We start from the raw sequence: 13,262 nt of genomic DNA, 5'->3' as shown, positions 1-13,262 counted from the left end.
GCCAGACATTAACATTAGTGCAGCATAACCCCTATTACTATATACTAATCCAGACATTGACGTGGTAGGCCTCTGCCCACTGCACCACTGTCCCTGAAACAGCCTGCCTGTGCCATCGCTACCCCTAACTTACTCACTACTAACTTACTAACTTCATTCATTCACCCATTCACTCTCTCGCACCCTTTTACCTCTCTTGCAGATTTCTATGGTCCAGGGGCCCAGCATCACCGGGGGGCCGCGCAGATGTCTATGCAGCCTGACACCCGCCTAACGCTGGCCCGCAGCTTACTGCTGTGGCTCCCGCACACTGTGTGAGGAAACTCTTTCCCCGACCAGGTTCCTGCTGCCCCTGCGTGGGAAAAGTTTCCTCACACAGTGCGCGGGAGCCACAGCCGTAAGCCGCGTTAGGAGCAGGGCCGGCCCGACAATGGAGCCAAGTGGGGGAACCGCTCCAGGCGGCACTTTTGAAGGGACGGCACTTTGCCGCCCCAAGCCTTTTTTTTTTTTTTTTTTAAAAGCGAAAGAGAGAAAGGCGAGTCTCCCTGTTCGGTCTCGGTGCCGGCTTGTAATGCTGAGTGCCGGACGATTTCCGGCGCTCAGCATTACAAGCCGGCACCGAGACCGAACAGGGAGACTCACCGCAGGACTGCTGAAAGGTAAGTACAAGGGGGGGGGCGGAGGGAGAGGAAGGGTAGATAAGGGGGGGACGGAGGGAGAGGAAGGGTAGATAATGGGGGGGGCGGCAGGGACGGAGGGAAAGGAAGGGTAGATAAGGGGGGGCGGCATTTTAAAATTCGCCCCAGGCGCCATTTTGCCTTGGGCCGGCCCTGGTTAGGAGGCCATCAGGCCACCGGGCATCCCCCTGCTGAGTGGCACCCAGGGTGCCCCCCTTTAGGGACACTGCTGGGGATAGGTATACGGCTCCTGACGAGACCAACGACTGATTAAGGTCGGAGTCTTTACGGTGGGGAAAATAGACCAGAGGGCCATCGGGGGATTGGCAGAGGGCGCCGGGTCCCGACTTTCACTGTTATAAATATACATTTGACAACCCTCTCCGACTGCGTTGGGAGTCCTGAAACTTTCCCAGGGTTCTCTGTTAGTATCTTTTTAAAATGTCAGGGTCGGGCAGCAGAGAACAAAAACTGCAACCATAATAAAATGTATATTCCACTTGATGTTGACTGGTTTCCGTGGCAACCAAAGTTACCGCATTTCGCGTAAGTCAGGTCAACACAGTAACCTCTCTTAGTATGTCGCGTGTTATGTGTCAGGTCTCTTTATTAATCGTTACACGCACACATTCCAAAACCTGCCGGGTGAGTGGAATATAATATCCTCGTCACGGGCCGGCCCCCGGACTGTATTATATAGCCAAGTTATGAAAACTCAGTCCAAAACCGCTGTGAGAGGAACTCCAGGTGAGTGAAGACGGCTTAAGTCCTAAATACGCGTCAGAAAGGATGTTGTTATACTGTATGTAGAATGGAACATGCAGGCGTTGGTTTTTTTTCCTGAAATACTGCTTTCTGATCGACGGAATGAATGGAAACAAAGCCCTTTTCCTTTTCATCACGGGGGGGGGGGGGAATTCTACAAGCAAACAGAAGTAGGGACACAGAACTTCCGCATGGTCTATCTATCCGTTTCTCTACCCGCTATGAGATGTTAGACCTGCCTTGCTCTTATGTTCAGAATAGAGTTATAGCTATCCAGTGCATGTTTAAATTCCCTCACTGTAACAACCTCTACCACTTCCGCTGGGAGGCTGCTCTCATCTACCACTCCCTCCGTATAGAAATACACATGTTTCTCTGCTGTACTTTGTTGAATCCCGAGATGAGATCAGCTGGAACGACCAGCGCCCGTCTTTCTAATCAGACTTTTTTTATCTCCACGCAGGAATTAAGGGAGTGTAAGGGAAGCGTGTTTTGAACATACACATGACGGGGCGTTAAGCACAGAGAACCACATGGAAGCATCGCACCTATAAATAAAACACTCGCTGGGCAGGAGGAATAATCCTGAGCCTTCTCAGCACTTCTTGGTAAAAAAAGTCTACTCACCCCCTCTGGTTGTTTTAAAGGACAGTTTACTGACCCCCTGCAGCTCCGTCAATGAAGAATACATGTTAAAGGGCGTTGTATGTTGTTTAATATGCATTCATTAAACCGTCTGGAAAGAAAAAAAAAAATAGAAGGACTTACCTTTAGGAGAAGCTGCAGCTCTGGAGCTGCAACACACCACGGCTTATAGAGGCAGGGAATGGGACGCGCTGGAATCCTCGCTTGTTAGTGGTGATTCTACCGCTCAACGCTTCTACAAGCTAAAGAGCTGGGGGACGGGGAAACAGGTGAAATGCGTTGGGGGCAATCTGCTGAATCCCGCTGTGCAAGTCGACAAAAACAATAATATAAATATTTCATGGTATATGGCATATGATGTCACGTTAATGTTCTTTTAATGACATGATTTGTTACCAGGAAACTCTATCTTTGTTTCCTGTAGAGTGCGTTTTGCAGTCACGCCGGCACAGAAAGAGACTGTCGGGGTCACTGACCTCTACCCTCTTATCCAAATACACCCCTAACGACCCGCATCTCTCTTCCTCTTCCCGCTCGCGTATTCAGCATTTGCCCCGGGCTTCACCCCTCCTCTGGAATTCCCTTCCCCGTCCCGTTAGACTTTCTTCCTTCTATGTACATTTTAAAAGGTTTTACATTTTTATTTGTTAGGAGGCGTACAACCTTCCCTCCTAACACTCTCAGCCATCATCCTAAGTAAGCTATCTGAACAACCAACAACCTCTACAGACCATCCGGACCCGACAGACTCATCCCCATTCCAGCCGTCCTCTCCTACCGTCTGACCTCCCCCTCAACCACCGGCTAGATTGTAAGCTCCCAAGATCAGCGCCCTCTTCTCCTTTTGTAGCGGTTTGTCATTGTGTGTGATTTAAAATTATTTAACTGATTGTAACAGCGCTACGGAATCTGCTGGCGCCATATAAATAAATCTTATGTTACCCATGGGAACAAAACAAGCAGATTTGGTAAAAAGGATACCATTTTCTTGGCTAGCTGAAATGTATAGATTGCAAGCTTTCAAGACAACTAAGGTCTCCTCTTCAGGCACTCAGTTAGCCAAGAACCCCGGAGGCTTGCAATCTAATGCAAATGATAAAGGTATCCTCGTTATCAGTGTGCTGATGTTTTACGTCACTTCAGTTGTCCTTTATCGCCACTTTCTCTTATTGTAACAGCGGCGCTTTGTAAATCAACACAATTTTTTTTTTTTTTTAGATGGCGGCTCTTCCTACGACAGAAGAAGGGATTCTGAGAAGAGGCCACCCGACGCCGAGTGAAGATGATGCGTTTCACACGTATGGATCCTCCGCAGGGCGCATCACCGACGAAACGGAATACGTCCGAAAGGTAAGAGTAGCCGTGGCCCCTGTCTGACCATCCGAGGGCCCAGGCTGCTTGTCTTTGGATTATCAGTGATGTTTGCAGGTTAGATTAGTGCTGTACCCTTCTAATACTCTTCTAGAAATAATCAGGGCGTTTGGCGGAAGGGCTTTACCGGCACATCGTTTCAATCTAACGTTTCTTCTGAGGGCTTCTAAAGGTTTCTTTTGTTTGGCCAACGCTCTCACAGCAGAATGTAGACTTGACGGATATCATGATAAATCTAGAAGTATCTTCCTTTGTAGGGGGGATGCCCTCCTTGCCCACCACCATGTATACTAGAGCCAGGTGTAAATTCCCTTTCTTATTGAATAACCGTCTTACGGGATCTGTATAGCCAGTGGGACAACCCCCCCCCCCCCCTTCAGTCATTCAATCTTTCATCCATGCTGTTTCTTATGTCCTATATAAAGTATTCTGCATAGGCTGTACCCTCTATAACAGACATAATAGGACACAAAATTAGAATCTTGTTCCTTTTTATGAGGTATCAGGAAATCAGTAATTCTGACTTTATGTTTGAAATTGTCTGATGGATACGCTGACAATCTAGAACACATTCCACGCGTGACAAATGAAATCTGCTTAATAGCCACAAGGGGGCAGTGTAAGACTGTCAGCAAAATTGTAAACCATTCAAATGTAACTCTTAGTGATGCTGTCAGATTATATTTTGGGTGAAGTTACTGCACATGAGCTGAGGTTCTTTAAACTGTGACAGAATTATCCTTATTTAGGAAGCATACCTCCAAACTGTCCCTGTTAAGGAGAGACAGTCCCTCTTTGGAACTCGCATTCCTCCCCTCTTTTCTCAGATCTCAGAATGGTTGATGGGTATGCGTGTATCACAGAGCAAGTCACGTAAATAGCAACCAGCAGATTGCAGAGTGACATAAAATGACTTCATAAAGCTTGTTTTTTTTTTTACTTTGTATCTGATCCAAGCGTACTTTACTTAAATGATTATATACGCTACTGTTCAAAAGTTTGGGGTCACTCCATGAAAACAAGGAAATTTCTGTCTGTAATCAGCGAACACAACGTGCCATTGGAACACAGGAGTGATGGGAGCGATAAAGGACCATTGGAACACAGGAGTGATGGGAGTGATAAAGGGCCACTGGAACACAGGAGTGATGGGAGTGATAAAGGGCCACTGGAACACAGGAGTGATGGGAGTGATAAAGGGCCATTGGAACACAGGAGTGATGGGAGTGATAAAGGGCCATTGGAACACAGGAGTGATGGGAGTGATAAAGGGCCATTGGAACACAGGAGTGATGGGAGTGATAAAGGGCCATTGGAACACAGGAGTGATGGGAGTGATAAAGGGCCATTGGAACACAGGAGTGATGGGAGTGATAAAGGGCCACTGGAACACAGGGGTGATGGGAGTGATAAAGGGCCACTGGAACACAGGAGTGATGGGAGTGATAAAGGGCCATTGGAACACAGGAGTGATGGGAGTGATAAAGGGCCATTGGAACACAGGAGTGATGGGAGTGATAAAGGGCCATTGGAACACAGGAGTGATGGGAGTGATAAAGGGCCTCTGTACGCCTATCAAGAGGTTCCATTAAAAAATAGATTTTTTATCCATTTAATGTGATTTAAATGGACAAAATTTACTTTTCTTTGAAATACAGTGCTTTTTTTAGTAAACGGTTGTGTATATATTTGATAAATAATAACCATTACGTTAAACTTCAGGGAGTTAACTTTATATTATGAAAGAGTAATATTTCTTTATTACCATGCATTTTAATAAGAAAAATCAGACCTCTTTATATGGCGTCTGTTGTTTTTTATGTGCATCGTCTCTTGCGATTCCTTGAAAAGCCAATAAGTATTCCTCATTAAAGTTACAATAACGTTTTGTAATATTGGAATGAGTTATGCAAAGTCTAGCTGCATTCTATGGTTTTTATTCTCGTTCGTTGTCATTCTCAATAATGACTTCATACTTTCAGTAACTTCAAACAGAGAAAAGGTTATCTTATTTTTTTGAGTGTTTGTTAAAAAAAAAAAAGTTTCCTTTTTTTTTTCTCTTTTCTTTCAGATTCGAACTACTTTAGAGAAGATTCAAAGCCAATTATTTAAAGATGATATAAATGGTAAAACGCAGCATTCCAAACATCAACAGGTAAAATAAGTGAAGTAAATGTATTATTATTATTATTATTATTATTATTATTATTATTATTATTCCATTTATGAAGCGCTAACATATTCTGATATAGGGTGACCAACATACACATAAAAAAATGCTTATACATATGGACACAACATGAGTTGAGGACCCTGCGCAAGAGCTTGCCATCTAGCCTTACTGCACTTTCATACAGAGTTCCTGGCGAGAATGATGGGCTGATGAGGGTCCGGCTTATGAGCTTAAAATCCTTTATATTTACCAAACAGTCCCAGTTTTGTAAAATACTATTTTTTATTTGCTATCTCAGACAGCTGGTTTAGGGTGTAGCTTGGCTCTGGTGACCGTAGTCCCTATAGGACATCAATGAGAATTTATGTTTTTTCTTTTTGCTTTTTATCCAGTATGTTTTCTTTTTTTATTCAATATTCTCTTCCAAACTCCTTATTTATATACGTACCTTAAGTCTCAGGGATTTTGTTCCTATCTCAGGGTCATACAATCTGGAACTGATTCATATTCTACACTGCTGTGATCCTATATAAGACTCCCAATAGGTGTTTTCTGCTATCAGTATGTTATGGTTGATATCCCTGCTTGAATGCAGGTGACTCGATTCTATATATCTTTAAATAATGACAAGTCAAGGTTTCCATGAACCAGTTGGTTAAAGCACTTGGTGATTCACTACATAGAAGCTCCAGGATGGGTTATTAAAGGGTTAATATTTAAAGAATCTCATGGTTCAGCTCATCCCAGGTACGGTTATATAGCACAAAAGACCCAAAGACTCCGCGGACCTCCAACCTTTGACCTTGGTGGCTCCTTGCACCGCAGGACTCTTGGGGGCATATATTATACCCCAGTATGTATATAATCTCTACACTTTACAATGTTTTGCTGACATATGAATAATGGTATTAATATTTTATTCATTTTAATGTAATGGGATCGCTGTTTATTTCAGAATTCTCCCAACTCCCTACAAAATGTCGATGAAGAAAGTTCGTTCAGCTCCAGATACAAGCAGATCGTGGAGAGGTTAAAAGACGAAGACCTGCAACTTGTTGAAACAAATAAACAAAATGAAGACCTGCAGATTAAGGTACCGGAGCTGTTTTCAGTGGGTTTTGTTTGTTTTTTGTTAAAAAGAAGATGGCTGCTTTAGTGATGATTTTATGGTTTTTAACAGAACAGAATTTTACGTTTAAAATCTATTATTTTAACGATTCATTCCGCGCTTCTGATGTAACCGTCCTCCCCTCCGAATGCCCGGAATTAATACAGAAGGTACAGAGGAATTATACGGGATATTATATAGAATAAGGGGCAGAGGGACGCCTGGGGGTACGATGTGTTTAGTAAATAAAACGATGATTTAATGACATAAATACCTATCGAAAGACATTACGATGGCGTAGAAAGTCTTAGTTAAAGCCTTCAAGCGCATCCCCTGTAAGTGAGCTATTCTTTTTGGCCAGGTAAGAAGTCCTCAGGCATGTATTTAATCATTCTATATTCTCCCTCTCCCTGTCATTCACAAAGTTATTTACACATAAGGTGGGCCTTTTAAGCATAGAATTGGTGTGTGGTTTATGATCGCTGCGGTAATTATATTCTGTCTCTGTAGCTGGAAGCCACGCGTGAAGCAGGATCGAGCGCTTTAAGAGATGCTACGCGAAAACTGTATGAAAATTACGGCAAGAAAGCTGAAGCGCTCCGGAAAAGTCACTTGGAGGAGAAGCAAGCGCTTGAGGTACAGTGAACGGCATCCCCTCAATACTCAACCGATACTCAGCATCCCGAGTCCCCTCTGCTTAAAGGTGTTGTATACGGCACTATACATAGCAGCGTATACGGCACTATACATAGCAGCGTATACGGCACTATACATAGCAGCGTATACGGCACTATACATAGCAGCGTATACGGCACTATACATAGCAGCGTATACGGCACTATACATAGCAGCGTATACGGCACTATACATAGCAGCGTATACGGCACTATACATAGCAGCGTATACGGCACTATACATAGCAGCGTATACGGCACTATACATAGCAGCACATACTATAGTGTTGCAGCAAAGTTCTGCAGAACATCTGAGGGTGGGGGGGATGTCTCCATGCATTTGCAAGGGGAGGGGGGATTATAATTTAATGGGGACCCTCAACTATAATCTCCATTAAAGTGGATTTGATGGCTGATGTGTCGCTTTAGCAAAGAGTTCCACGTCTACAAAATCAACTCGGTTCCTCTGAAGGAAGCAGGTTGACCGAGATCTTAATTGGAACGTCAGGTCTGTCCACCAACGCAAGTTCATGTAGACACTACCTCAACGGCGTGTGTGCAACCCCAAAGCAAATTGAGGGGAGACTCAAGAGTCTCCTTTTACACGGCACTCAACCCCACAAAAATCCATGATTTTTGCCAATGGACAAGTTGCTGTTCAGGTTGGCTTTGTCCAGTACTGCTGAGGGGGTATCAGGTTATCAATCAACGTATCTCTAATACGCAACGACACACAAATTTGATGCATAGCGCAGTCTTGGTGAAGGATGTGTTACTCCATCTGATGATTAGGCACAGTATTAAGTGTTCTTGTTCTTTTACACAGTCTAAGTTGAACTGAAGAGACGCTGTGTATGCCAATAAAAAAAAAAAAACACGTTGGAGGCATAAAATATGATGTTACATTTCTTAGGCATCTGCGGTCGAACATGAAAGAACCCTGAAGAACAGCGTGGACAAACTGCATGAAGTAGCCGAGAAAATCCAAGAGAAGCACGGTCGGATCCTGGAGCTGGAGAACCTCATGCGGAGAATGGAAGAAGTGAGTGAACACTTGCACTTGTGTGGAGAGCTAGTTGGCTGTCATGGGGATTTACTAAACAGTAGCCTATAAAGTTTACACAAACTGTCAGCGAAACATTGCATTTCGTTAATTTTGGAATTTGGAACATATTATGCTGTTTTTGGGTTCGCAGGAAAAGACGGTGTTACTCGAAAAGAAACAATGGCTCGAGAACGAGATTTCCCGGAGGATGTCAAACCCTGCCGGCATGAACGGGTCGGTAAATCTGCTCTGCTTTCCAGCTTTCTCATCAGATTGCAGTAAAATGGCAAAATCAAGGATTCGGTTTTATTAACGAGACAGAAACTTCTAATACCTTTTTTGTGGCAGTAATTGGCATCTTCCGGGAACAGTTATTGCATCTGTATGATTGCGTTCGCAGTGAAGCAAAGATATGGCAGATTGTCTTTGTTCCTTATTTCATTTGTCTTCTCATTTGACCCAATGCCACCACAATCACTAGGGAGGACCGGGCTGTGGCCCTGGGCTCCAGGCTTAGGAGGGCCCTACAGGTACCCAGCAATGTTCAAGCAGCCCGTTCTCTAAGCACCTGCCTTGCAACATTCCAGGGCCTCGTTAATTCTTTATTTTTCTTGCTCTGTGTGAGCGGTTGCTTTTAAGGTGCTGTTCCACCTACTTTACTGAATTTGACACCTCTTTACGATGAAATTCCTTGTTAGAAATATTAATTCTAACCAACCAACATTCAGTGGGTTTGCATGGATGCCTGATAAATGGTTTTGGGTGAGGACCCCGGTGGTTATGCCCTCGAGTGCATTATAATTTAATCAACAGTATCCAATGCCTGCATTGATAGGGTCTTCCAGCGTAGACACCATAAGGGCCATGGGTTTCGATAATTGTTGGTTTCCTCAGTAACTGGAGTATCTTCAGAACACTATAGTTTTAGGACGGGCTTCCACGTCATGTAGAAGGAGTAGCTGTGATTTTTTTCCTTGTTCTATTAGTTGCGTAAATGTGCAGACTGAGATTTCCACTACGCAGGAGCAGATCACCCACCTGCAGAACTTAATGATGTCCCAGCATCAAAGCCTGAGAACGTTAATCCAGGAGGTGAGGTAACGTTTGTCTACTGAAACATTTCTATCGTAAGGTTCTAAAAGCCCAACCTGACCACAACCAACTTGGCACAACTTTATATCTTATATCATTATTTTCCACAAGGTAACAATGTAGCACGTCATAATTTGGCGCAATATTTAACCCCTTAAGGACAATGGGCGGTCCCTAAACCCATTGAAAACAATGCATTTTGAGCCCGTACATGTATGGGCTTTGTCATTAAGGGGTTAAGTTTGCAGCAAAACGACCAAATTCTACTGACTTCACCTCCATGTCTGCTTTTGAGCTGAACTCGGCTCTGCGCAGAGAAACCTGCCAATAATATAAGTATTCGGCTGAGCTCACTTGTTGTTTTCAATTTTTGATTTTGTTTTTCAACAAATACTTTTTAAAAAAAATATTTTCCAAATTATTTTGTGGTATTTTTTTTTTATTATTATTAGAATTTTTATTTTATTTTTTTGTAGAAAATTAAAAGTTGTCTTTCCGTGCGTCAGACAAGTATAAATAGCTTTGTTAAACATAAAATATTTACATGTATTTTTTAACAACAGAGGGAAGATTTAAAAAACAGACTGAAGGAACAAGATGATACTATTGTGGATTTGAAGGAAAGAATCACTATGCTAGAATGTCAGGTAACAAAAAGTTTGTCACATTAACTACATAAATAAGTCACAAGTAAATGTAACCACGCATTTGGGGGTTAAACGCGCTGAGAAAGTGATCAATGATCATAACTCACCAAAAATAAATGTAGGGGGCCCCCGTGTTCTTGGTCCCTGTAGCGATCACATTCGCCATATTGAAGGGCTGTATGCCTTAAGCTTGAAAATTGGTTGTATCACTATAGCAACCAATGGAATGTTTCAGTGGTTGCTATGGTTATAATACCATTTATTTTTTTTTAACTTTGCCCCTGAATCATCAAATTAAACCCCCAAATGTTAGGAATATGTATTGTCGAAGCAAGCTTACATAACGTTGCAGTAATGCTGATCATTAATGATTTTTCTTTTATTTTCACCCAGAATAAAGAATTGAAATACAAGATGGAACACTCTATGAGCCCCGCAAAACCGAAAGTCTCAAAAGCCATTTCTGTAAAGTATGCAAATGCTTTCATCGGATCTTTTCTTAGCGTTGTAATATATACAAAGTATCATTTTAAAAACATTGTAGGTATGATATAAAGGTAACAACCAGGTTTTGCCCCCGAGTCTCGGGGTGTCGGGGTAAATGGGAAGATTCTCAGGGTCACACAGTCAATAGTGGACCCCTTCATATTGTAATGAGATCTGAATATTTGCCACTGATATAAATATATATCACTGCTGGAACACAGAAACATTCATTAGGGATGTGTTATTTAATTTCCATCTGCAGAGAAATACCAGCAGGGGTTATAAATCCCCCAAATCTCCCTGATAAAATAGCCCAGAAGGTCCTCTCCCTGCTTGACCTCTCCCATCCGTTATCACGTACATTTACATCGGACATGGAGGCTCCTATTATGTGTAAATCTTCCTTTGCTTACTCCGCAGCAGCACAAGTTTAACATACATTTTATTCTGTTTAATTTAAAGATATGATGTGACACACATACACACACGCTGCCCCTCAACCAAATCCTATAAAGCCTGGGGTCCCATCACCATCTTCCTATTTCTCTGCTGCTCCTTCGGCAAGTCTCGTATTGTTTCTTTTTGTAGTTCCAGGGCTGAGCACCGGGTCCCCGGCACGTATAATAGATTTGTGTGCCTTGGGTCCTGCTCCCCTCTTCCCACTACGCTTTCTCCCCTATACAAACTCAATTTCCTTTGCATTCCCTCCTATACATCAGGTTATAAATCTCTGGATGAAATAAGTAAAAACACAAATAAGAAACAAAAACCATTCTGGTGCGAAGTTTGATTCAGAACATTCCATTGGTTGCTATGGCGGAAAGGCCGTTTTTCTAAGTTTTGCATCGGAGTAATTTGCTCTACGTAACCTCAAATTAGTGCTAGGTTAGGTTTTCATTTTTTTAGTGCATCAAACTCCATACATACCGCTTTGATCTAAAGTTCACTTTGGTGCTGATGGAAAAAAAATGGTGAGTTGTACTCGGATAACCCAAAACAAGCCAGCGTTTGGCTTAAATTACAGATCGAAAATGATTTCCTAACTCGGATATTTTAAAGGCAAGTGTGTTGAATGCAGAAAGTACCAGATTTAAACCTATCCTTTTTTTTTTTATTGTTTCAGTGAATCCATGTTGGATAAAATGTCGCCATACTTCATGCTTCGAAACCTCACACGGCAAAACGGCACAGAAAGAAGCTGATGATAAGCGGCCTGTGCCATCATTTCAATGTACAGATCCCTCCTGAGCACAGGATGAGTGACAACCTTTAATGTTCCTCAAGTGTCAACCGTCAATCATTTTAACTTAATAGAGAAGGAGTGGGATGTTTGTGTGATGCGATCGTTCCTCATGATGTAAGCACCGTGGATGTGAACTCTCTGCTGTTTGGACACAAGCTGGGGAAACGGCGTAGTCATCGGTGGCGTCGGCAGGAACCTCATGCTGTGGCCCCAGGCCATAAAATAATTGACTTTAATCATTTATGTTGTTATCATATGAATACACTTTTTATTTATAAAAGTGACAGGCATGGAAATTATATACGGGATCTCCGGGGCTCACTAGAACAGAAATGGCAAATCACCGCGGCCAAAATATAAATATGAAACGATAACGTATTGTATGAAATGTAAAAAAAAACAATGTAACACTTAAAATATCACCATTCCTCTTAAAAAAGGTTTTGTTTTTTATTGTATTTGATGTAGTCTTGACTCACCACACTCACTCTCTTACCCTGGGGTGCCGGCGCGTGTTTTTGCACGTGGGCCGCACTACATCTCGGGGGGTAATGTAAAGTTGCATGGCCTGATTGGGGCCGGCCCTGTACCCAGGACAGCCTACCCTGCCTATGGGTTTTGTTATAGGCATTATTAGGCCATACAGGAGTAGTGGTCATTCATTAGTCCTCCTGGTGTCTGCGTAGCTTGTGTCGGCCATTTCAAAAGTAAAGCTAACGAAATGATTCAGAAACACGGAATAGCCGTGCGGGAAATACAAGATCGCCTTTTACAAAGGAGTGGATCTGTGTGTCCTCGGCCATGTAGGTCAGCAGCACAGGGAAAAGGGAGGCTGCCAACCATGCCTTTTACTGAATAAGCGTGATGGGCGACCTCAGTAGTGATGGGGACAACGGTTGCCTAATAATGAACGTTGGTTGTTGGACTACTGCCTAATAAAATGTGCCATTTCAAGCATTTTGGTTTTTCTCAGCCCAATGAAAATTTAAATTGACTCCTTGCATGGTTTTAAATGCAAAACATTCAATGTCCTGGCCATGCTATAGTATATACAATACAAAAGATAATAAAAAAGATACAATACAATGTACTGCGGTTAATAGGTATTCTTGGCCAATTGTGCTTCTGCCTCTTTAGGATGCGCTTAGCATAGGAACGAGGGCACATCGGACCCGTTCTGCCCATCTAGTCTGCCTGTTTTTCCTGTTGTGAAGACTCAAACCGTAAACAGATTTTGGTATCATTTGAGATACAGAAGCCGTATGCATGTTCCCACTTCTAATGGGAGGCTGATCCATTTATCTACCACCCTCTTAGTAAATTTAAGCTTTACTTA

At 42.8% G+C, this 13,262-nt stretch overlaps 1 protein-coding gene across 1 annotated transcript; it reads left to right on the top strand.

The window, feature by feature from the left end:
* Positions 1-3,305: 3,305 nt before the first annotated feature.
* Positions 3,306-11,885, top strand: LOC149284220 (coiled-coil domain-containing protein 68-like). The gene is made up of 10 exons (XM_089497003.1): positions 3,306-3,437; positions 5,530-5,613; positions 6,587-6,724; positions 7,250-7,375; positions 8,327-8,455; positions 8,610-8,692; positions 9,445-9,550; positions 10,114-10,197; positions 10,591-10,667; positions 11,807-11,885. Exons 1-10 carry the CDS (start codon positions 3,306-3,308, stop codon positions 11,883-11,885), a joined length of 1,038 nt encoding a protein of 345 aa, XP_089353129.1.
* The last annotated feature ends 1,377 nt before the right edge of the window (positions 11,886-13,262 follow it).

Source organism: Sceloporus occidentalis, unplaced genomic scaffold (assembly GCF_023333645.1).
Source record: "Sceloporus occidentalis isolate IW3139 unplaced genomic scaffold, rSceOcc1.0.p SCAF_97, whole genome shotgun sequence".
Lineage (NCBI taxonomy): Eukaryota > Metazoa > Chordata > Lepidosauria > Squamata > Phrynosomatidae > Sceloporus > Sceloporus occidentalis.
The sequence above is the reverse complement of the archived record's forward strand: the minus strand, read 5'-3'. Positions and strand labels throughout refer to the sequence as shown.